Source organism: Microcaecilia unicolor, chromosome 4, assembly GCF_901765095.1.
Source record: "Microcaecilia unicolor chromosome 4, aMicUni1.1, whole genome shotgun sequence".
In the NCBI taxonomy this organism is placed as follows: Eukaryota; Metazoa; Chordata; class Amphibia; order Gymnophiona; family Siphonopidae; genus Microcaecilia; species Microcaecilia unicolor.
In genome coordinates, this window is record NC_044034.1 from 169,343,515 (window position 1) to 169,369,210 (window position 25,696).

Below are 25,696 nucleotides of genomic sequence, written 5' to 3' on the forward strand. Positions count from 1 at the left end.
CCTGCTAGATGCAGAGAAACACTGGTTTGGAGCAGCTACACACTGTCCTATATGGCAGAGTTAATTTGACACTCTATCTCCACCTACCAGTAGATGAGCATAACCCACAAATTCTGATCTGTTAGATGCTAACAAAGGTAACATTTTCCAAATAATGAAGAAAGGACAAAGCAGAGTGAAGAGCAAGTTAGGAGGGCTCAGGAAAATGAGATACTTTATAACTGAGAAGGTTGTGGACACCTAGCACAGATTTCCAGCAAAGGTTACAGTGGCTAAAAATGATGGCGTAATTCAAGTAAGGGAAGGAGATGGACAGGAGACCACAGATGATGTAGCACTTGTGACAGTATTGTAGGGGAGTGAAATTAGGCTGACTATGCGGATGAGATGGTCCTCTTCTAATGACATCCTTTTCTAAGACTGTAATCTCTGCCTCTTCACCAGGTCAGAAGAGGCTGATCCATGATATCCATAGTATTTTAATTGTATTTTTGGAATGTTTTTTTAGGTCATAAATCACTTTGATGGGCTTTTACTTTGAAGGCTGATTAAGCAACTTTTACAAATAAACTAAAATTTGGATATTTATAATACCTTTTATTTAAAAAAAAAAAAGGATGCCAGAGTATTTTACAATTCAATGTGTCAGAAATAAACGTGCAGTCGCTTCTAGGATGATGGTCTTATACCTCATTTCTGGAGCCTGAATTACACTAAGGAAACTGGAGCAAAGAAAAAAATATCATATACAGTAACGGTTCAGCAAACAGAGGCATTGAAAAATCTCTATTTATACAATTTATCCTTTGTGTTACACTCAGTGGAGAGGAGAATTAGAATTGGCACGTCAACAGTTTTGGTGAGCCATGTTTCAGTGGTCTAATCATTAGACCATGGTCTGAGTAATGGGAACCAGCAGTACAGAGGAAAGGAGGTGGAAGTACTGCAGTCTTATTGCCTCTTGTAGCTCCAGTCAGTGGTGAAAGACTTGCTTATGATGTTGGGAGCTTTCAGTGACCTGCCAGCTCAGCAGGTAGTTGCAACCAGGAGGATGAAAGCTGAAATTGTCCAGAGCAAGTGCTGCTCTGAACTGCTGATAATACTTAAACACTAGTGGAGACAGACATTCCTTCATATTTTATTTGTACTGTTTCTAGTCTAGCAAAAAGTCTCATGTTCCCAGAAGTTCAGGCTAACAGGAATTGCAGATTGGTGAGCAGAACCCGGCTGCCACTTGTTACTGTCACCACAGAGGTGGCAGGGTTAAGTTTGAAGGTGCTGGCATCTCCTTTTTTGTAACGGTCCCTAAAGACATAGATGTATCCATTGCAACTGGCAATTTTCCAGGGGGAGGGAACTGAGCTCCAGGCCTGTGGAAGGCAAAGTCTAGTAAAACTATCTAACAAGGGATTGTAACAAAGCAGGGAGTCTCCCTCAGCCACAATAAACACCAGATCCTTGTGCACTGCAGCATGCATGTGCCCAGCCAGTGGCAGTAGATATGGCTTCACATGGCACTTCTCTGTGACAGTGTCAAAAGATTGGATGAGACGAGAAGGTTTGGTGAAAAAGTCCAGATCATTTTCCTCACCGCCCATCAGGTAAATCACACCATTCAGTGCAACTCCAGCAGCCCCGGAGATCGCTACTTCTAACGGACTGCTCTCCATCCAGACATTGTCCTGCACCCGATAGTAAATTATAGCATTTGAGAGTGTATCCTGCAGCGTTTTGCCACCCAGTGAATAGATAGCATCTTTGCTGGGCACAGACACAAGTGTGTGCTGCAGGCGATCCCGGGGTAGAGGAGCACAGCGCTCCCAGTCCATTGTCTCCATATTACATTTCCACATGCGCCGTGGGATGGAGCCTCCTACCACATACAAGTCACCTCCATGCTTACATGCTGCTGTAATCTGATGGCACAGGCTGTTCTGGCCACACACAGTAATGGAATCGTCCTCGGCACAGTGCAGAGAGACAGCAATGGAGTGTGTGCGTGACTCCTCCTTACCGATCAAATAGATGTGAACATTTTCACCGATTTCCTGTTCCGTAAAACAGAAAAAATGCATTAAATTACTGAAGGTTAAATGTGACACAGGAGCTTATTTAGGGCTCCTTTTATTAAAGTGCACTAATGGATTTAGCTCGCACTAAATGCTAAGAAGCCCATAGGAATAAAATTAAATGGATTTAGCGTGCTTTAATAAAAGGAACCCTTATTTATTCTTTTAATAGCAGAAGAGAAACAAAGATACTTATTCTAAAAAGTTTGTGGCAGGCACCATATGTCTGGCCTGTGCTCCAGCCTAAAAGGATCATGCTTTAATCCTAGGCACTGGCCTGCTGAGCCCAAGCTTTGGGTTCAGGCCAATTTGGATGGTGGAGTGTGTGTTGGTTTACCTTCAGGCTTGATGTTAGTGTTTCAGAAAATCTTTCCCTTTCTTCCTTGTTGAAATTGATCCAGGTTTCTATGGCAATAGTTGGATTCTGGGAACAGGGAACCCCATCTGAGCAAAATGCACAGAGATTACACACCAAGCGAAAAACACTTAGGCATTGGGATACATTCTATACACACTAGACACAAGCACAGGGTCATTTTTTAAATTAAGATTGCTACATGCACCCTTTAGATTCCAGTTTGACTGTCTGCATGTGCATCCTCAGTTCTGGATTTTATTTCTCAACCGATGAAAGGACTTGGTATCAAAGCACAAAACAGAACCAGGAATGTGCCCAACACCCTGAATCACAATTTAAATTATATTTCAACTTGTGACACACAACCCCCTCTGTTACATACAATGAGATCAGCATTTAAAGCTTGATATGTATGCACACTTGCATATTTACACACAGCTCCTCTAGACTGCTGTACACACATTCACAGCTTTCACGATTTCATGCACCAGTTACACAATATTGCACACACCTCTAACCTACCACTAGCATACATCTTCAACACAACATCTATGTTTGTTCACATACTTTTTTTTTTTTTTTTAAATACACATTTATGCATATAAAAACAAAGGATCAAGTGAGATATGTAAAATCAAACAGAAATTCTGGTACTGTAAATATCAGGAGAGAAACAAAATGTGCATCTTCTAAACCAGGAGTCCTGAGATCATCAACCCACACCAAAGGAGAGTTCTGTATCGGACCTCTAAACAGGATGAAATTAATTCAGTCATTAGATATCTATTCACAACTAACAAAATACCTGATGACTACATTTCTAGCCCCCTAGTGAACAGATATCATTTGCGTTGAGTAGGTTGGAAGACTGGATACTTGAATTCTGTCAATTTTTGGTGATGGGGTAGAAACGAAGAGAGAAGTAGGTGTATAGAAGTCTGCAGAGGAAGAAATTTGTGGAGGGAGTGAGCATGCTGGCTACATGTTACCTCTGGTTTAGTGTTGGATGCTTAAGATAGATAGAAGGGTACTACTAAGAGAGCCAGTAAAAATGAAGGGATCTGCGAAGGAAAAATAATGAGACGGCATGAGAGAAATTGGGATGGAAGGAGTGTGCTAGATACAGATGGCAGAGAAAGAAAACACTGCACAGGTAATAAATTGACAAGAGAAAGAAAAGGAAAAAGAGTTAGAGTAGATTAGTGGAATTTAGCATAGATCATGTGTGAGCACTTGCAGGCCCATAAGTCCCAAAGATAGCAGAGACCTAGTGCTTTCCCTTCTCTCCCCAACTTCAACTGTAGGCAGGGCAATGGTAAGACTTGACGTTTTAGTCTGCAGCTGCTTAGTATTAAAAAAGAAAAAAAGTTGTTCAGCTCTCTAAGAAAATCAAAGTTTTGTGGAGCAGGGACATACTTAAAAGAATACACCATTTACCTTCCAAATGCCAAATCATATTTTGTGGTGGTTTGGCTAGTAGTAATGTTTAATAATTACCATATATACTTATGTATTAGTCAAGAAATTTTTACTTCAAAATGCCTTCAATAAACCAGAGTTGTCTTAGCTGCTAAGGAGAATGACTCTGTAGATAATATAGTTGTCTCCCCTCACCCACCTACTCCCATCGACAGCAAAATCAGGCATACCTTCCTCCACTTCCATTCTTCTGCCGGCTTGCAGCTTGGCATCTCCCCTTCTATCTCAATCCCCCCGGTGTACCATCAAACTTGTCTTCTACAGAATGGAGGCAACTCGGCGCTACAACTAAGCCACCTATAGCCTACTCAGGAGCACTCCAGAGCAGGTTGCAAGTGGCCTAGGTATATTGCTGAGCTGCTGTTGCTCTCTAGAAGACAATTTTGAAGGTTCATGGGGCCAAACCATGTGCGGGGAGGGGGCAGAGACAGAGTCACTCAGGATAATGGGAGGGAAGGATGGAATATTAGCAACCTTGGACCCAGAGGTAGAAGTGAGAGGGAGCAATGCTGTACCTTGTTTTATACATGGGTCACAGCATTTTTGGCTATTTTCAGTCCCAAAACTGCCCTCAACTTATACACAAGTATATACAGTAACTAAATCAGAACAGCCATCTAGATCTGGGACCCTGAACTCAAGACTGGAAGAGAACTGAGCCTCTGAAAATCTATTACAAATGTTATATTTCAGTTTCCCTGTAAGTTAGATCTAAAATGCTGCTAGACGCAAACCTGTAATAATATCGGTCAGCAAACGCAAGGGCAGATTCAGGAACTCTTCTGTGTCCTGGAGCTGAGACAGGTGGGTTTTAGCACAGTGCTTTGCTGCTGTGTACAGTGGGATGTCACTGTGCTGATCTGCCAGCCACATGATCTGCAGGCAGTTCTTCACTTGCACAGTGCGGGCCAAGAACCGTGAGCACTCCTCAAAAAGAGAGGACAACTGGTACATGTCCGCCATTTCATAGGTCTCCTGCAGTTCTTCCACCCGCAGCTTTACAGTTCCATGGTAAATATAGTCAAGCAACAACTGAAAAACTGTCTCGCTGACATCCTGGAGCTCAATGACCCGGTTGCGAGCTTCTTTGAGGTTGGATGTAAACATGGAGCGAAAGAAACAGCTCTGAGCAGACAGTACAAGTCGATGCAGCTGGAACTCTTTCCCTTCTACACATATAGTGACATCAGCAAAGAGCTGGTCCTCCAGGCACAACTTCATGATGCTCTGAGCCACACGGCTGCAATGAGAACGATCTGTAAATGTGTAATTCACAAAATAGTTTTCATCGCTTGAGCCACTGAGATGCTGTGCCCCAGTTTCTTCAGTGGAGTCCATCTTTGTGCAAGTATGTAGATTACAGAGGTCTGAGAGAAAGAAAACAAGTCAAATGAAGGCAACTTCTTATCTCACAGAAACCCCATGAAAAGCAGCTTTGGCCCTCACCAACCCTCAGCTCTATCAAATCCCGTTAGATTTCTTTATGGTAATAACCTTAATAGCATTCACAAGAACTAGATAGTTAGTGTTTTGGTATCAGGGAAGAATTACATTTTACAAAAAAGTGGATAGCTTGAAGTGGTTTATTTTTTGTACAAACTTATACTGTAGTATGATTCTATACAAGAAAGGGGATTTTATGTTTGTGATATTTGCTTTGATTAATGCTTATGGAAATTGTCCACTGCTGGTGCACCTATGGCAAGAGGTAGTTAATCAAAGTCAGTCAATCCACATGCACCAATGACTGATCCAGACTAAAGAAGAGACTCAGGATGACAGAACTATAAATGAATTCAACTGACAATCATAATGAGCAAATGCTCTGGAGTACAGGTCAATGAAAGGAACTAAACATTGTGACCACCAGGCTTACAATCATACAAAAGTAGCAGCATCAGTCTTGGTGCACCAATTACCATTTTAAAATAGGTTTTCATAGTGTTAGAAAAGTTGCTTTAAAAAACAGGCCTTAATTCAGCAAGCCCGATTTCCTAACTCTAACACAGAGGTTCTCAACCCAGATCTCAGGACACACTCAGTGAGGTTTTCAGGATATCCACAATGAATATGCATGAGATAAATCTGCAAACAATGAATGTAGTGAGTGCAAATATATCTTGTCCGCATATTCATTGTGGGTATCCTGAACAACTGATTGGCTAAGTGTGTCCAAAAGACTAGGCTGAGAAGAACGTCTTCCATTCCTGGTGCTGTCACAGGGTCAAAGACCCACAGTGCGAAAAACACTAGTACATTCAGGGCTTAATTTGTAGACAAAAAGGAAGTAGCACTGTGGAGTGGAGGGCCAGACAGGCCAGTGTCAGGAGCAACAGAATGGGGGAAGGATGGATTTACGAGCAGAGAGACTACTCTGCTGTGTTCTAGGGGTTCACCCCTCCTCCCTACAGGCTGCTTGCTAAGAAGGAGCTGGAACCGAACACTCCTGTTGCCGAGTCTGAAACAAGTGGTAGAACTATATTCCAGGCCCTTCCCCCAGAAATTAAGTTCCGAGTATATCTGGTCCAAATGTCAGGAGGTGCCGCACAAATAGCAATCCTCTTAAAAGAGAAATATATCTTATTTTAACGGATAAATGCACACACACACACAAAGAAAATAATGGTCAACCAGCAAGTTTTTACATCAGTAAAAAGGTGTCACGACTTGTTGGTTAAGCTTTAACTCTATTTAATCATATACGTTGACCAAACAATAAAAACCAGCAACGTGTCCGCAAAGAAAATTATCGAGAGCTTTGGGTGATCGAGGACATTTTTACTGTCATCTTTCTGCACTGATAGTTTATTCTCACACAGCCGTTTTGTATCTGGCAGATCCCAAAATGCATTAGTAGGCCTTGACAGGTTTTTTTCTCCTCTCTCATTCAGAACTGGGGCTGCGTTCAAAGAGACATAAGCAAGCAATACACCAGCCTCCATCAGTATGGACTGAGCATAACAGTACGAAAGGAAACAGAACATAAATATGTGAATACGAAAAATGTAAAAAAAAAAAAAAAACCCAGGAATTCCGTCGACATAGCCCTAAGTAGAATGATATATCAACCAAAGGCTAATTTTGGACCCCCTGTAACAGGGAGGGTGATAAGAGTAGAGAATCCCTGGAGGCCCAGCGGATTCGTCCTCTTACATTTCAACAACCTCTATTTCGCCCAACACCCTTTCCATACCCTAGTTCCACATAAGGAGTGAGGCACAGAGAAGATGAATGATTTATTTTAAAATCGTCCCAGACCCCCTCGGCAGAGATCAAGCTCGTTGTCCCTCTCTGCCCTTCCCTCCAAGGTGTGCGAAACGAGTCTCTCTAGCGTGTTACACACACCCTCCGTCCCTCCTCCTCTCATGACGCTCCTAACACCCGGAACCTTCTGCCGCCATCCGCAGCTGTGGACAGGCGAGAGGGAATGGAATGGCAACTGCACCACTTCACTTTCGCTTCCGTTTTGCGACGTCCTTGCTCGCAAGGTTTCTCAGGTACTTCCGGCGGTGATGGCGGCTTGCCTGAGAGCTGTGATCCGCAGTGCAAGAATAGGTATGGACTGGGGGAGGGAAGGGAGATGGGGTAGAAGAGTTGATTGAATTTTTATCTTCTATTGCTGTAATACTTTCCTCTCGATGAAGGCAAGGTCCCCCTTCCTGAAAAGTAAACCTGATGAAAGGTTATTTAAGTGCCCGAGGTGAACCTTTTGTTTTGAGCTCATCTCCGTTAACTTTAATGCCCCTAGGCAAACCCCTCCCCTGGATTTTAATAATTAAACTCAACAATCATTCCTCCAACACAGAGTTCTCAACCTAATCCTCGGGACATACCTAGCCAGTCAGGTTTTTAGGATATGCAACAATGATCGAAACTCATACCAGAACTGGACAAAACTTAACTCCTTCTCCTTGAATACTTAATTTACTCTGTCACTTATGAACTTTAATGCAAGACCACTTTGTATTTCTCTTACTGGAATTGGCGATAGCCATCACGGTACTATGTAAGCCACATTGAGCCTGCAAATAGGTGAGAAATGTGGGATACTAATGCAACAAATAAATAAATAAATATGCATGAGATAAACTTGCACACACTACCTCCATTCTATGGGGACGGTGTAAAAGCCAGATCTGCGGGATCCCCAGAATCTTCCGGATCTGTTAAGTACTACCTTAAGACGGGAGCACTTCTTTGTGTTGATGGCCACCGCTGCTTGCAGTATGAAGCGATCACCAGCCATAACCCAGCGCTACGGTTCTCTATTCCCCTCTTTCCGTGGCGAATCTTGAAGGAGGTTTAATAGACTTGAGTTGAAGTGAGCCTATCTAGTCCACTGTAAGTTAGGAAGCCGTTTGGTTAATCTCTGTTTCCACTCCCCTACGCAGCTGTCATTGCCGTTCATTCAAAACTCAGTAAGCAGACCTCTGAGCTGCTGCATCCACGTTGTCGTTCTTTATTGTTGGTCCATCTGTAACAAGTCTAAAGCTGTTTTTTTTGGATAGGCAGTGCCTTGCAAGGTGGAGGAGAAAAGACATAATTGAGTATCACTAAAACAACTTCAAAAATTATTGTAGCAAGTAGAAACAGCAATTATAAATTGTGTAGTTTGTGCTCATTTTTCTTCACTGTTCTTCTATACAATTCAGATGGCCAGATTTCAGTGAGAATATCCTGTTTCCTGATGGGTTCATCTTAACTGTTGTTGTAATCTGCTTTAGGAAGCCTGGTGTTTATAAAGGCATTGGAATATATTGAAATGAAATGGAAGTAAAACTAAACTCTCCTTTCATTGGGGCACATGGAATCACATCTTCATCTGTTTTGTAGAAGTTTGCCTTTTAGATACATAAATGGATTATTCGGTTTTGAACATGTTTGCAAGTGGTTTTATAAGTCCAAATAAAAATAAATATTTTGTTTCATGTAGATCTCTTTTGTTTAAACATCACTACATGGGCTATAAGCCCCTAATGCAGTCCATTGGTTTTCTTATATTTTGTTTTTGTGACGACTTATACTGTGCCAAAACTGAAAACTATTATCTCTATGTCCTTGAGGTTAAATGAGGTGACATGGGATGAGCATATTGAGGTTAAATGAGGTGACATGGATTGAGCATATCTGGTTCACAGGAGACGGTATGACTATAAAGTTGAAGCTGGTCCTCCTGCAGCAGCCATCTCCGTTTGTCAAAAACAATAGCAAAGTAGATTTGCATTCTCCCTTGTTAGTGGATGGGGGGGGGGGGGGGGGGGGGGAGAAGATCTAAGAGGAGTTTTGGAGGCTGTTGGAATTTTCAAGGGTCTGTGAAGGAGGGGGAGGGTTATTTTCAAAATATATTTGTCAGTACTCCAGAAGCTGCTTTGTTATTTCCAGTGCTGTATTGTGGTTTTCATTGGAGTTCTAGATGCCTGCTTTTTTCTTCATGATGACAATAAACATAGTTCTCTATAAAAATCCTTACAAATGTTTTAATGCCTATGTGTGTGATTTTTTTTTTTTAATTTGACAGAAATGTTATTTATTCCCCGATGAACATATAACATAAAATTTTAAATCTGCAAAACAGCATTAAAAATTATTGTACCTGCTAGACACAGCAGAAATTCTCTTTGCATATGTCCAAATCTTTCTAGAAAGGCTGCTTACACCTAGATCCAGCTGTATTCATTGTCTGAGGGACAGCATAGACCTAGATTCAGCACTGTTTCTCATCAGAAGGGCTGCATACACCAGGATCCTGGTGTATTTTGGATCAGAAGGGCTGCATGCACCTGGATCCTGATCTATTTTGGATCAGAACGGCTGCATGCACCTGGATCCTGATCTATTTTGGATCAGAATGGCTGCATGCACCTGGATCCTGGTCTATTTAGGATCAGAAGGGCGGGCATGCACCAGGATCCAGGTGTATTATGGATCAGAAGGGCTGTGTACACCAGAATCCTGGTGTATTATGGATCAGAGAAGGGCTGTATGCACCAGAATTCTGGTCTATTTTGGATCAGAAGGGATGCAAGCACCTGGATCCTGATCCATTTTGGATCAGAAGGGCTGCATGCACCTGGATCCTAGTCTGTTTAGGATCAGAAGGGCTGCAGGCTCCAGGATTCTGGTCTATTTAGGATCAGAAGGGCTGCATACACTAGAATCCTGGTGTATTATGGATCAGAAGGGCTGCATACACTAGAATCCTGGTGTATTATGGATCAGAAGGGCTGCATACACTAGAATCCTGGTGTATTATGGATCAGAAGGGCTGCATACACCAGAATCCTGGTGTATATCAGATTAGAAGGGCTGCATGCATCAGGATCCTGGTGTACTTCTCATCAGAAGGGCTACATGCACCTGGATCCTGGTGTACGTCTCATCAGAAGGGCTACATGCACCTGGATCCTGGTCTATTTTTGATCAAAAGGGCTGCATGCACCTGGATCCTGGTCTATTTTCGATCAGAAGGCCTGCATGCACCAGGATCCTGGTCTATTTCTCATCAGAAGGTCAGCATGCATTTCTCATCAGAAGGTTAGCATGCACCAGGATCCTGGTGTATTTCTCATCAGAAGGGCTGCATGCACCTGGATCCTGATCTGTTTTGGATCAGAAGGGCTGCATACACCAGGATCCTGGTGTATTTAGGATCAGAAGGGTTGCATGCATCAGGATCCTGGTGTATTTTGGATCAGAAGGGCTGCATACACCAGGATCCTGGTGTATTTAGGATCAGAAAGGTTGCATGCATCAGGATCCTGGTGTATTTTGGATCAGAAGGGCTGCATACACCAGAATCCTGGTATATTGTGGATCAGAAGGGCTGCATGCATCAGGATCCTGGTGTATATCGGATCAGAAGAGCTGCATACACCAGGATCCTGGTGTACTTCTCATCACAAGGCCTGCATGCACCTGGATCCTGGTGCATTTCTCATCAGAAGGTTAGCGTACACCAGGATCTTGGTGTACTTCTCATCAGAAGGGCTGCATGCACCTGGATCCTGGTGCATTTCTCATCAGAAGGTTAGCATACACCAGGATCTTGGTGTACTTCTCATCAGAAGGGCTGCATGCACCTGGTTCCTGATCTATTTTGGATCAGAAGGGCTGCTTACACCAGGATCCTGGTGTATTTAGGATCAGAAGGGCTGCATATAAATGTACTGAAATAAAAATTAAAAAGGAGTTATTCTAATAAAAAGAGGCTTTTTTGTCATTTTCTTCACTTTATCTATAATTATTTCTAATTATTTTTGTCAATTGAGAGCGGAATGCCTATGTTGGAAGTGGCTTTCAGGCTTATTTTTGAAAGAGGACACCCATCTTTCGACACAAATCGCAAGATGGGCGTCCTCACAGGGTCGCCCAAATTGGCATAATCGAAAGCCAATTTTGGGCGTCCTCAACTGCTTTCTGTCGTGGGGATGACCAAAGTTCACGAGGGCGTGTCGGAGTTGTAGCGAAGGCGGACTGGGGTATGCCTAACATAATGGCGTCCTCGACCCATAATGGAAAAAAGAAGGGCGTCCCTGACGAACACTTGGACGGCTTTACCTGGTCCTTTTTTTTTCTTACGACCAAGCCACAAAAATGTGCCCTAAATGACCAGATGACCACCGGAGGGAAACAGGGATGACCTCCCCTTACTCCTCCACTAGTCACTAATCCCCTCCCACCCTCAAAAAAAATTTTTTTTAAATATTTTTTCCAGCCTCTATGCCAGCCTCAAATATCATACCCAGCTCCATGCAGGTCCCTGGAGCAGTTTTAGTGGGTGCAGTGCACTTCAGGCAGGCAGACCCAGGCCCATCCTCCCCCCCCCCCCCCCCCCCCCGTTACACGTGGTGGTAAATGTGAGCCCTTCAAAATCCACCAGAAACCCACTGTACCCACATCTAGGTGCCCCCCTTCACCTCTAAGGGCTATGGTAGTGGTGTACAGTTGTGGGGAGTGGGTTTTGGATGGCTCAGCACGCAAGGTAAGGGAGCTATGCACCTGGGAGCCCGGTTTGTGTCTTGGCATGTGAGGGGGACCAGTGCACTACGAATGCTGGCTCCTCCCATGACCAAATGGCTTGGATTTAGTTATTTTTGAGATGGGTGTACTCGGTTTCCATTATCGCTGAAAATCAGGGACAACCATCTCTAAGGTCGACCTAAATTTCGCGATTTGGGCGTCCCTGACCGTATTATCGAAACAAAAGATGGATGCCCATCTTGTTTCGATAATACGGGTTTCCCCGCCCCTTTGCCAGGACATCCTCAGGAAAACTTGGGCGCTTCTTTCGATTGTGCCCCTCTTTACATCAAATTAAAAACTGCATTCTTCTGTACTTATTTATTTATTTATGGTACATTTATACCCCACATTTTCCCACTAGAGCGAGCACAATGTGGCTTACAATGTTACAAAAGGTTACAATGCAAGGAGGGTAAGGACACGACAGGTCAGAAAGACGGGAAAGAACAGTAGGATTATTTTTTATTTTTGTTGCATTTGTACCCCGCGCTTTCCACAAGGATGCATGACTAGATTGAAGTAGCAGCGGGTATAGTCTATTTGAGGTAGGTGGGGATTAAGCGTTAGTTGGTAGGATAAGCTTTCTCGAATAAAAATGTTTTTAAGGATTTCTTGAATAGTTGGTGGTCGTCAGTCTCTTTTAGATGCCTTGGTAGAACGTTCCAGGACTCTGGGCTGATGTAGGAGAAAGATGATGAAAAAAGTAGCATATACTTAACAGATTTGCAGCTTGGATAGTGCAGATTAAGGTAGGATTGAGCAGTTAACGAGGAATTTCTGGATGGTAGATCAATTAAATGTAGCATGTAAGCAGGGGCTTCCCCATATATTATTTTGTGAGTCAATGAGCAGATTTTGAAGGTAATACGGTCTATAATGAGTAGCCAGTGTAGATTAAAACAAAGAGGCTGTGCGTGGTCAAAGCATGATTTGCCTAATATTAGCCTTGCAGCTGTGTTTTGAGCGGTCCGTAACTTTTTCAGAATGAGATTTTGGCAACCAGCATAAATTCCTCTGCAGTAGTCAATATGCGAGAGGACCAACCAGTGAGTAAGGGTTCGGAAGAGCTCCCTTGAGAGGAATTGCCTGAGACGCCTCAATCTCCACAGGAACATTATTTTTGTTATGAGTTTAGCTTGGCTGTTCAGTAGCAAGTGGTTATCCAACAAAACAAGGATTTTCAGAATTGGTGAGATCGGGAGCGCAAAATCCTTAGTGGTGAGTGAAGTCGGGATAACCTTATTATGCTGAGATGAAAGGATGAGACACTGCGTTTTGTCTTTATTGAGTTTGAACTGAAACACTGTAGCCCAAGATTCCATGATGGAAAAACTAGCAGCAATTGTGTCGGAGATTTCAGCTACTTCTACTTGAGCTTGCATGGTTCTGAAATCTGGGTCTGTTTTGGTGAGGGACCTATGCTGCACCAATTCAACTTTTTTTTCCCATGGTTTAATTCCAGCACTACCCATAGTAGTCTGATTGCTTTCCTTAGCTTCTTAACTCTTCCAAGCACAGTGCAAAGATGATCCCTGTTACTTTTTTTCTTAGACCTGTTATCAACTAAGCAAACATTAGCCTGCATCTGGTATCAGCTTGGCTCCAATGCAGTTTACCAATCACATCAGCCACAGTTTTAGAGTGGGGGGGGGGGGGGTCTGTGGATTACTGACCTGCACTATGTAAATCCATGACCACCTTAGCTTCCGGAAATCACTGAAGACTATCCTGTTCCAAATGGCATACCCTACTGACCCAACTTAAGTGCCTGAATCCAGCAACACAACAAAACCAAAGCCCGTAACGAACACTATATAACTCTTCTTCTCTACGATTCTCCTAATGTATCTGTAACACATAATCCTCTTTGATAATAACATCACTTTGTATCTGTTTTTCATTGAAGGCGACTAACGCCTCACGGTACTATGTAAGCCACATTGAGCCTGCAAATAGGTGGGAAAATGTGGGGTACAAATGTAACAAATAAATCTGTGTAATTGCTCTTGAAAATTCAGTTTCTGGAGGACTTCGTTGGATAGAGGAGATACTATTGCATTACACGTATTTAATAGGTTAAGTAACCTACATTGATTTATTTGAAAATGAATAGGAAGTTATTCCAATCTCCTGTACTTCACGTTCCTCAAATTTAGTACTGCTATATCCATTGGGAACACTGCAAACTGGTACTTAATTTTAGGAGTTTCTTCAGACGGGTGAGTTACTGTTCATTACTCTTGGATCTACATATCTGACATGGTTCTGTATTCTACATCCACTTGACAGCTGTAATAAACTTGACTTAGAGAATATTCATATTGCCTTATGACTGTTTTCCAACATGGCACATGTTTGTCACCATTACAGCTCTGCAAGATGTGCCACTGCTGGCTGAGTGGAAAACATTCAAAGGACAATATATATTTCCTTATTCTCAAAGCACTAATACTTTAAAGATTACTCTGCCTACTTTGGGACCTTTTAAGTATGAGTGCAGTAAGAATAAGCATCAGTGTGTACTGGGACTAGATGGTAACCAATTTTTTTAATGCATTTTCAATTGTTGAAGATGTGAGATGATTTCAGTCTATCAATCAAATATTTTTTGTTCTTGTGGAAGGTGACAAGAAGGCATATTTTCAAAGCACTTTGGGAGGCTAAGTTCCATAGGTTTCTATGGAACTTTGGGAGGCTAAGTGCTTTGAAAATGAGCTTGAAGGTGTTAACATTTTTGTCTTGTAGGAGGGGAAATTTAATTCCTGCACATTATGCTGCACAAAGACTCCTAAATGTTACAATTGTAAAAACCAAAAGTTTTCAAGGTGGAAGGAGATTTATACACTATTATTCAATACTGCGCAATAATGATATTTATGTCTTGTCTTTAGAAATTAAAAATTGGAAGGGAAAGGAATTGGGACCTGATATATGGCCTTTCTGTGGGTTATTTATTTTTATTTTTTGCAACTACATTAAAACATGGTACAGTGCAATCCGCTTAAGTGCAAGGGTCTGGGACCAAAGAAATACATGCAGTTAACCGGAGCGTGCACTTAACCGTTGTGACCCAAAGACGCTTGACATCTGATAAACGTATGTACAGTACTGTTTATTATACGTACAGTATACAGTCTCCGTTAACTGTCATAGCACTGATATCCAGTGGCCTCCAGATAGGCCCGCATGGTGTTGAGACTCTCCAGCTCTCTTGCAAAAGTGACAGGAGGTTGTTGAATTTCGTCAGCATGTGCCTTGCTGCTCATTTCATCATCTGTTTAATCATCAGCCGTTGCCTGCGTGTAGGCGCATATCTGGACATCAGTGCTGTCGTCAGCTGTTTGTAGATCGCAATCAACAACTACGTAGTGATGAAACTCCTCTTCAGTAACACCGGCTGGGATGTCAATAGCCTGTTCATCTGACGCGTTTGCAACAGCTGCATCTGTTTCGTCCCTCTCCACATCCCTAACAAAGCTTGCCCGCTTGTAGCAGTTCACAATGGTTGCCTGTGTAACATGATTCTAGGCTTCTTTCTGCATGTGTAGGGAATCCAACGGTGATAGATTACGAGCCAGTTCAACAGCACGTTTATCCTTGCCAGTCTGGTCATCTATAACGCTCATCAGACGACATAGCACAAGAGCCCAATAATGTTGTTTGAAATTGGCTATTATGCCCTGATCCATAGGTTGGATCAGAGATGTAGTGTTTGGTGGCAGGAAGACCATTTTGACGTTAAACAGCCTGATATCATCACTGTGTGCAGCACAATTATCACAAAGCAACAAAATCTGACGCTTTTGTGCCCACATTCTAGTGTCTAACTTCTTTAGCCACTGCTTCCAAATTTCCCCAGTCATCCATGAATTTGCCTCGTATGACACAGGAAGTCGCTTAACATTCTTGAAGCAACGGGGCTGTTTGCTCTTTCCAATGACGAGTGTTTCCAACTTCTCACTCCCATCCATATTGCAGCAAAGGAAGATCGTCAGTCGGTCCTTTGATGTTTTACTTCCTGTAGTTTCGGCTTGTTTGAATGCAAGTGTTCCATCAGGAGTCACTCGCCAGTAGAGACCGTTTTCGTCAGCATTGAAAGTGTCACAAGGTGCAAACTCATTCAAGGTGGTAGGAAGAACTGAAACAACCCAATTTTCAGCACCAAAGTCATCAGCGTCTTGTTTTTCACCATGCTGTTTCTTGAATTTTATGTTGTTCCTCTCCTTCCATCTTTCCAACCATCCAACAGTGGCTTTGAATTCAGTTAGTCCAAGACTTTCAGCTAGCTGATTAGCTTTCTCCATAAGCAGTGGACCACTGACAGGAAACTGTCTGCTCCTGACTTGAGAAAACCACCGAAGAAGAGTATCTTCTACCTCCTCAGCTTTTCCCGCCTGTTTTCGTTTCCGGTGTGGATTTGTATTGTTTTGCCAGTCTTCCAGAAGCTGGTCTTTCTGCTTTAAGATACATGAAATTTGACTGGGATCAATACCATATTCTTTAGCAATAGATGCTTGACTTTTAAGAACTTCTATTCGTTCAGCCAGTGTTAAAGTCTTACAGTTGCGCGATGACGACTCCAGTGTACACTCTAACAACATTCTTTCACTTCTTCTGCCTGTGGCAGTTAACCAACGAGTTTTAAAATTTACCGCCTCTTTGTCATGCGCCAATCGGCTTCCATATTCCGTGCGTGCGCTTATGCGGAGTCTTTCCTGCAGAGGAGCGGTTTTAAACCATGCATATAAGTGAATCTTGCACTTATCAGTGGTGCGCTAAACCAAAGTTTGTCCCCATAGAACTTGATGGCGCCAAAAACAGGACCGAAGTACGGCATACAGTTAAGCAGAGCATGCGCTTATCCGATGTGCACTTAAATGGAGTGCACTGTATATACAGGTACTTGTTTGTACCCTGGGTTACGTGACTTGCCGTGAGTCAAAAGGAACTGTAGTGGGGCTCAATCCTGGTTCCCCAGGTTTAACGTCTGTAGCACTAACCACTACCCTACTCCTCTGCCTCATCTTGGTTGTGTGAGGATTCTGTTGGGGATCACCTGGAACTGTTTTTTTTACAGTGTCAAAAAGAATGGCTAGAATTGTTTTGTTTTTTACTTTTTTTTTACTTTTTTTTTTTTTTTTTTTTTGGTGAGACGGTTTATTCCATGTAGAAGATTTAGGATAACGTTTGAACAATTTCAGAATGACATGATGAATTATTATTTTAGGCTAGTGTTCTGTACTGTGAGACATTTCTTACATGTGAAAGTTCTGTAACTCCTAAGGGGTTAAATAATTTGGTACCTGGGGCGCTGTTGCTGGGTCCAGGAGGTGGGAAGCGTTGTAGCTGTGCTGTTGGAGGAGTGGTCCGTGGCAGAGTGTCCAATGTCCGGTGGTTGCCGGCATTTGTTGCTGGGCCGAGGCGTCAGCTTGTTGGGGCCGGAGCCATACCTGGAGCGCTGGGATGCTTCGGGGCGTCTGGGGGGACTCGATTTGGCTGCGGTGGTAGCGGCAGTGCTGGGGTGGAGAAGGCAAGAGGAGGCTCGGGAGGGGCCCAGGAAGGAGCTGGGTCGCTGAAAGGTTTGGCGGCATGTTGACAGCCACTGGGAGGGGCGGTCTGAAGCGGAGGGACCGATGTCCGGTGGTGGCCGGCGTTCCTCGTGTTGCTGCGGGTTTGGGTGTCGGGTGTTTGGAGGTGGAGAAGCCCAGGAGAGCATGGGAGGAATCCAGGGCTCTAATTGGCCCTGCGTCGGCGTCTGACGTCAACATCACGATGTCAGACGGCCGTTTTGACGCAGGGCTTATGGATTCCCTGCTCTTAAAGGGAACTGGCTCAATTTAAGGTGCAGATCCGGTTCCGAAGAGAAAAAAAGACCGGAGCGGGACCGGAGAAGCTGGGAAAGTGCTCCAGTGCACTTTCCCAGCGTTTTTATTTTTAATAAAAGCGGCCACCGGCGATGTTGGCGCTGCACACACCGAAGATAATTAGATTGTAAGCTCTGTGGAGCAGGGACTGTCTCTTCATGTTCAAGTGTACAGCGCTGCGTACATCTAGTAGCGCTATAGAAATGATAAGTAGTAGTAAGGGCCGGGTGCAGAAGTTTAGGCACGAGCCTGATGCCAGCTCGTGACGGGGCTGGGCAGGAGGCTCGTGCCAGAAGGGATAAAGAAGATTTTTCGGGCTCTATGGACAAAAAGGTACCGACATTTACATAAATTTAAAAAGCTGTTTGTTTGTATATGGGTATAGAATGTTAGAAATGTTAGAATCAATTTAAAAATGCTGTATTGGTGTTTTAAGGGCTAAAGAGTGTGGAAGGCTCATGGCTAGCTCGAGCTCCGTGAATGATGTAAGGGGGTTTCTAAACTGTCTTTTTGTTCAGTTGGGAGGTAAGCACTGAACTGTACAGACCTATGTTGGTGATCTGAAGACAGTTAGTTTGGAAAATTTGTTTAAAGGGGATTCTGAGAGTTTTAAATATCATTAGAGTGTGTGGAAAGAGTGCTTAAGGCAAATTAATGAGTTTTAAGAACAGCCCGCAGGTTTCCTGGCTGTGAGTGTGAGAGCTGTCAGCTGTTTCACTAGCTGTGGTTTATTAGACAAGTAGCTTAATAAAACCAAGTAAAGAACTGATGGTTTGTCGAGCTGAGAATAATTGTACAGTTAATGAGCTGTCACTTTAATTTTTTTAACAGAAGTTCTGACTGTTATGCTGTTTAAATTCTATGAAGATAGATTTGGTTTCTGAAGAATTCTTAAAGGTAATAAGGGAATTCTCTATAGACTGATCAATTAAGGGAGCGAATAGGACCACAAAGAGGCATATTTTCAAAGCACTTTGGGAGGCTAAGTTCCATAGGTTTCTATGGAACTTTGGGAGGCTAAGTGCTTTGAAAATGAGCCTCTAAATAGCCTAATTGGAAGCTGTTTGGTCCTAAATAATTTTCCTTTCAGGGGGGTCACGTGATGCTTTAGAGCGAGGCAGACGTGGTTTTGCGCTCTCCCGGGCCCCGATTTGAATTTTGGTAATTAGCAACCCTACACACACGACGTGAGCTCGGAATTCAACAGGCCACAGAAAAGAACTGCATGGACAAATATATGAGCGTCGTCTCCAAGCAAATGCCGCCGAAAAATGCAAAAAAAGACAAGGAGCCATCAAAGGCGGGAGGGCCGGAAACCAGCGTACCGCCACCCGACTCCGGGGCGTTCACGGCTGAGCAATTAAAACAGCTGGCAGAAGTTGTAAGTGCCGCGATAGATCCGAAATGGGAGAAAGTCGCCGCACAGCTAAACGCGCTAGAACTGCTCACTGCAGAGACTAAAAGAAGGACCGGAGAGCTGGAAAAGCGGGTGGCGGCAGTAGAAGATACATTGGCCCCCGCGCTGCAACGGCTGGCAAAGATGGAGGCCAAAACAGTAACATACCAAGAGAAACTTGACGAGCTCGAGAACCGCTCCCGCCGAGCGAACCTCAGAATTGTGGGCTTGCCGGAGTCAGTGGGAACTTCAGTCTTGTCATCAGTGCTGGAGAAATGGCTATCGAAAGAGTTTGCACTGTCGGACCACGCGGGGCCCTTGTGTCTGGAGAGGGCCCACCGCGTGGGAAGACAACAAGATGGCCGACGCAATCCGAGGACAGTGATCTTGAAAGTACATAACTACATCCATAAAGATGAGATCTTACGGGGATTTCGGCAGAAAAGAAATGAAACTAAGTTTGATGGTCACACAATACTAATATTTCAAGATTACTCAGCAGGGCTCCAGGAAAAGAGGAAAAAGTTCACCCCATTCTGTAGACAACTACACGAACGGAAAGTTCAATTCATGTTGGCCTATCCGGCAGTGCTGAAAGTGAAAGACAACGGACAATGGAGAGCATTGGGAACCCCAGAGGAAGCACAACAGTACATGCAGCGCTTGGAGTCTCAGGAGAAGGACTTAAATAGTAATGACTGAACTGAACACTCCAAGATGTGGAGGTTGCTTGAGCAGGAAAGTATCCATGCATGTAGAACCTAATGCAGAGGGGCTTATATTGTTTGTTCTCTGTTTATGAGGGTCGGGGACCGGGAGGCGCAGAAGCCCCCCAAGACCCACTGTTTATGGGCAGTTTTTGTGAGGGATCAAGGGATTGGGAGGTAGGGGGCAGTTTGGGAGGGAGGGGGGAGTTGGGAGGGGTGGGGGAGTAGAGAGGGGGGAATGTAAGCATACAAGCTGAATTTTGCACGGTAACAAATTACCAGAATGATCAGATCACACGGTACACCAACATTTTAGATAAATGGGGGGAGAAGTTCCAGCGGTGGTGCACAGTTGGGGACTTAGGCCCTCAGGGTAAGGCTGGGTGCCCTGGGGAGCGTAATGGCAGCACTTTTCAACGTAGCAGATACTTTGTGAACAAGCGCTGCCTTAGGTAGAGTGCGCATTGTCTCGTGGAACGTAGGCGGCATAACCTCCCCCATTAAGCGAGCAAAAATTTTGGCGGCTTTAAAGAGACATGGGGCGGGGATAGCATGCCTCCAAGAGACCAAGCTTTCCCAGGAGGAACACGAGAAACTGAGACGCCATTGGGTGGGGGCAGTTTTCTGTTCCCCAGCAACCAGTAGAAGAGGGGGGGTCGCCATTTTGGTTCATAAGACATTAATGTGTCAGGCACAAATGATGTTCAAAGACGAGGAGGGGAGGTTAGTGGGGGTTAAGCTCAACTTGCAGGGGACAGAATTACACTTAGCTTCGGTTTACGGCCCTAACACTCCAGCACATGCCTTCTATGCACAACGTTTAGCAAAATACAAGGGGCAAGCAACACTCCCACTGATATTGGCAGGGGACCTGAACCAAACGATGGACATAGAACTAGATAGATCCAGCCAGCAGCACCCAAGGCAGAATCCCATCACCACCTCGTTATTGCAGGTCTTTTGTAGGGAGCTGGGCTTGGTAGATCCGTGGAGGATCTTACATGGGGAGGAGAGGGATTATACACACACCTCCAGGGCACATCGTACGCAATCTAGAATTGACTACATTCTCACCACACAGGACCTCTTCCCTAGGGTTATTGAAGCTCAGATTGGCCCAGAAGAGATCTCGGACCACGCGCTGGTGTGGTTAGATGTAGAATTGACGACATACTTTAAGCAACAGTCAGGGTGGCGGTTCCCAGCTTACTTGTATTCCTCTAAGGAATTTGAGGGCTTCCTGCAGAAAAAGTGGGAGGACTATTTAGTGAATAACCAGATTCATCGGGAAGACCCAATATTGTTCTGGTCGGCTGCCAAGGCCGTCCTCAGAGACGACATTATAGCCTATGTTAGCGCCCGCAATAAACAAATATCACAAGGGATAGTAAATCTAGAAAAGAAATTAAGGGCAGCGAGGAAGAACTACGCCAGAACCCCAACTCAGGCGACCTATGAGCTGTTGGTGTCCACCAGGACGGCCTTGAACAGTCTACTACACGAGCGTTTAACCCGATCCCTTATATACAGGAAATATAAACTGCATAAATTTGGAGATAAGGTGGGCGGGATGCTGGCCAGACTGGTAAAGGGGTCACGGAAATCTCATTTTATTACTGCTATACGAAAACCCACAGGAGAGATATCAAATAATATGGAAGAGATAGCACAAGCCTTTCAAGGCCACTTTGCCACATTATATGGGGGGAGCAAGGCGGCGGAGAAGACTGGGGGAGGAATTCGGCAGTACCTACAGGAACGGAGGCTGGAGACAATCCCGGCAGACCGTCTGGCGCCGCTAGATAGCCCAATAACGGCTAAAGAATTGCAGAAAGCTGTCAGCGCGCTGAAGTTACACTCGGCGCCGGGGCCGGATGGTCTGTCGGGAGAGTTTTATATACTGCTGAAAATACAGACAGTGAGCCCCCTAACTGAATATCTTAACGCCGTGGTGGAGGAGGGTTGCTTCCCGAGGCATGCTAATCTGGCAACAATCAGTTTGATACCTAAAAAAGATAGGGACCCATTACAGCCCGGTTCCTACAGGCCCATTTCCCTCATCAACGTGGAGGTCAAGCTGTTGTCCCGTATACTCGCAGATAGACTGGCGCCCCTGATGCCAGTCCTCATTAAAGAGGATCAGGTGGGGTTTGTGCGGGGACGTCAGTCGGTCCTTAACGTTAGGAAGCTAATAATGGCCATGCTTTCGGAGGAGGTCCCTGGCGTTGGTAGGATGGTGGTGAGCCTGGACGCTGAGCGCGCCTTTGACCAAGTGGATTGGGCATTTATGTTCGAAACGTTGAGACAGGTGGGTCTGACGGGGTGGGCTCTACAGGCAATAGAAACATTATACTCCCAGCCACGGGCCACGGTGCGAGTGAATGGGATTCAAACAGCAGCTTTCGAGATAGGAAGAGGTACGCGACAGGGATGCCCCCTTTCCCCATTACTCTTCCTGTTAACCCTAGAACCCTTGTTAGCCGAAATCCGTGCACGCAGCGACATTAGGGGTATACTGGTACAGGGGGTAGAACATAAGGTCCTAGCGTATGCGGCCGATGTCCTGTTGCTGTTGCGTGACCCCCAGATCTCCCTAGGGAACCTTTTGCACGCCATTGATACGTACGGCAAGCTGTCTGGATATACTTTGAACCAGACAAAGTCCCTAGCCTTGCCGTTGACCGATGCAGTCAGAGATACTTGGAGGGGCCATCTCCCGTTGCAATGGGCGAACCAACAACTGTGTTATTTAGGAGTACAGATTCCAATAGAGATGGAGACATTGTATGACAGGAACGTGAGACCATTATTAAATACCACGAAGCGATTATTACAGCTTTGGAGTTCCTGTCCACTCTCGCTAACGGGCCGGGTGGGGCTGGTAAATATGTTAATAATCCCCAAATGGTTATATAAGTTCCAAATGTTGCCAATATATCTGAAACGGAGGGAGAAGCGCGAACTGCATCGTTTAATACAAAATTTCTTATGGAATAAGAAAAAGCCTAGACTCCCGATACATGTAATTCAGAAGCCGAAACCACAGGGGGGGGATGGGGTTGCTCAATGTACGACACCTAACAATAGCCTGTGCCATGAGACACATTAGGGATTGGCTGACAGACAGTCATATCTTTTCAGCTACTAGCTTAGAGATGGCAATGTTCCCAACTGTGCACCTGGGATGGGCACTACATGCACCTAGCAGGGCGCTTCCTGGGAGGATGAGGAGGAGCCCTCTGGTAACCTCGGCGAGGGCGGCTTGGAGATGGCTCTGCAAGAGATATCGCTTCGACTGGAGAGTGACACCCTTTTTGCCTTTGTTTCATAACCCTGACTTCCCAGAGGGCACCTCCTCAAAGACATTTGGTCGCTGGAGACAACTGGGGATTAAGTACATTTATCAGTTGGTTACGGAGGAGGGTAAGACAAGACCATTCTTAGAACTACAAAAAGAATTTAAGCTCCGAGAGTCGGATCGCTTTGCCTATCTTCAGGCTCAACACTATATCAGAGCCCTAGGTTGGCTGAATTTGAGCGAGGATGTACAGGATATATTGAGTTCAGATTTGACTTTGGGGGCCCAAACAGCAGTGCCTTTAAAATATCACCACAGATCCCTACAAGACTCGACAGAGAATATAGACTTTCGCACCAGTGCTCAAAGATGGGCTAGAGATCTACTGTCAGAAGTAACGGAAGAGATTCTGTGCAATTTCCTTTCATCCATCCAGAAAACTTCCATCTTTATCCGGCACTGGGAAATGCAGTACAAATTCGCTCTCAGACTGTACATCTCACCGGATAGAGCGATGAAGGCAGGCTTTGGAGGAGAGGGCGCCTGCCCGTGGTGTGGTCAGAGACAAGCTACACTTGGACATATGTTTTGGTACTGTCCGCACGTCCTACAGCTGTGGACGCAAATTTTACGAGAGATCAAGAAATATTGGGGACGTACAGTCCAGAGACATCCTCTGATGCTCTTTCGGGTCTATAAGTATGTCAAACCGACCCTTCCAGGCTTCTTGTCTTTCCTACAGAGAGCGAGCTTCTTGTCTTTCCTACAGAGAGCGATTTTGATGGGGAAGAAAGTCCTTTTACAACATTGGCGAGATGATAGAGCCCCAACAGTTGGTGCTTGGAGAACACAAATGATCGAACTCCTCAAACTAGAAAGACGTGGCCTTTTGGATTTGTCCTCTGGGGAGGGCAAGAGGTTTCAAAGAATATGGGAGAAATTTTGGGACACTCTGCAACCCCTTGCAAGGAGCAGAATTCTAAATTAGAGGTGTTTGGTTTTGAGTTACCAGCTGGACTTGATGACTGAAAAGCTTGTTTTGGGAAGGGATCGGGGGGGGGGGGGGGGAATTAGGTTGGGGGGTGGGGATCTAGGAAGTGATGGGGGGCGGGAGAGTAGTAATAGCGGAGGGACAAGCGAGCAATAAAGAACAACCTGGATTCTTCCGCAATCAGCTCATTAACGACATCCAGTGCTTTCATTATATTCCCGCAATGTTTAGGTTGTTTAGGATGGTTCATGTGTTTAAAAGAGTTATGCACACTGTTCAGCTAACCAGAGGGAAGGGTTGGTGGGGGGGGAGGGAGGGGATAAAACAGAAAATCAGTTGATGTTGGAAGAAGTGCTGATAGTTGCTTGTTGTGTTAGCGCCATAATTGGTAGAACTGTGTTTGTATCACATTTTGCATACTATGTCAATAAACAGATTTAAACATAATTTTCCTTTCACTAGAATTCTGAAAGTTGAATAAAGCATCCACACACTCTCCTGTAGAATACTTAAAAGTGGGAGGGATAGCGCAGGGTTCAAGAATTATACGTTGTTGTTTTTTTTTTTGGGGGGGGGGTAAGCTAGACTAGGGAAGTACTAAAATCTTCATTTTTATAAACTCAAGCAATTATACTAGTTAGATTTTAGGGTTGGGTTTTTTTTTAGCTCAGTGTAGTAGGTTCCTTGGTTCAGGAGGTCCTGCTTCCTGACTCCTGACTCCTGGGTTCATCTAAATTTCTAATGGTACCCAACGTTAAAGAAAGCTGGAAACATATCCTTAAAGGTGTCTACTCAAGAGGGAAAAAAAACTGTTAAGTGAGCTAACCAAGATTCTACAATAAAACTATAGGCTGTTAATACTTACCTTACCAGGAATCCGAATAATAATCTAGATAAGACAAAAACAAAAGAACAAAGGATCATCTCTTACCAATTTAAAGAAACAGAAAAATAATAATTGCTAAGAGACTATATTTTATAAAGCATAGATTGTTACTGTTGTTTCAGGGGACTACTTATCTGATGTGATTCTGTGGGTGGGGATGAAGTGAACTTGTGTTTTTCTGAAAGAAAAAGAAAATACTTTATGTTACCCAAATTTAATAGTAAGTAAATAAAAAATAATTACTTTGAAACATAAACTTTGCTCAATTGAGTTTTTTTTAGTTTATTTCCCCCTCTAGCTTTAAGAGGGATTGTTTAGTTTTAATAATTACTTCTCAGCTCTATCAAGTCTCACATTGTTCACCCGAGGTATTATTAGGGTATTTGTAGGGGGAACAATTGAGAACAAAGGGGGAGGGTATAGTTCTTTGAAAGATTTATTTTCCTGGGGAGTGGAGATATATAAATTATTTTGCCTTAGCACACGTACATGAAATTAATGTTATGTCTGTAGGTATTATGTATGTTGTATTGGTTGTGTACAGAATTGTCTTTTTTTTTTCTAAAGCTTTATATCTTTTTTTATGTAAGCATTCTGCTTCTGTTATAAGCACACAAGAATTTAAT

At 44.1% G+C, this 25,696-nt stretch overlaps 2 protein-coding genes across 3 annotated transcripts in view; one reads left to right on the forward strand and one right to left on the reverse strand.

Moving 5' to 3' along the window:
* Positions 1-625: 625 nt before the first annotated feature.
* Positions 626-7,269, reverse strand: LOC115468856 (kelch repeat and BTB domain-containing protein 4-like). 2 transcript variants are annotated; one of them, XM_030200940.1, is made up of 4 exons: positions 7,100-7,269; positions 4,641-5,273; positions 2,407-2,513; positions 626-2,048 (listed from the first exon to the last, which is right to left on the reverse strand). In XM_030200940.1, exons 2-4 carry the CDS (start codon positions 5,242-5,244, stop codon positions 1,188-1,190), a joined length of 1,572 nt encoding a protein of 523 aa, XP_030056800.1. In that variant the 5' UTR covers positions 5,245-5,273; positions 7,100-7,269; the 3' UTR covers positions 626-1,187. The 2 variants fall into 2 exon arrangements, with proteins under 2 accessions (XP_030056800.1, XP_030056801.1); XM_030200941.1 differs by having other exon boundaries at positions 7,060-7,269.
* A 92-nt stretch (positions 7,270-7,361) lies between these two features.
* NDUFS3 (NADH:ubiquinone oxidoreductase core subunit S3) overlaps positions 7,362-25,696 on the forward strand; it is a 69,166-nt gene continuing 50,831 nt past the window's right edge. The window contains exon 1 of the mRNA XM_030200942.1: positions 7,362-7,461. Coding sequence (XP_030056802.1) covers positions 7,419-7,461 — 43 coding nt within the window. The 5' untranslated portion in view covers positions 7,362-7,418. The remainder of the gene's footprint in view (positions 7,462-25,696) is intronic.

Bases quoted from the DNA above. Each gene is read 5' to 3' on its own strand.
- LOC115468856 (XM_030200940.1), bottom strand. From the start codon at position 5,244: ATGGACTCCACTGAAGAAACTGGGGCACAGCATCTCAGTGGCTCAAGC. The intron at 2,514-4,640 runs GTTTGCGTCTAG...CATTTTGCTCAG, and splicing joins GCTGACCGATATTATTACAG to ATGGGGTTCCCTGTTCCCAG. The intron at 2,049-2,406 runs GTAAACCAACAC...TTTACGGAACAG, and splicing joins CACTAACATCAAGCCTGAAG to GAAATCGGTGAAAATGTTCA.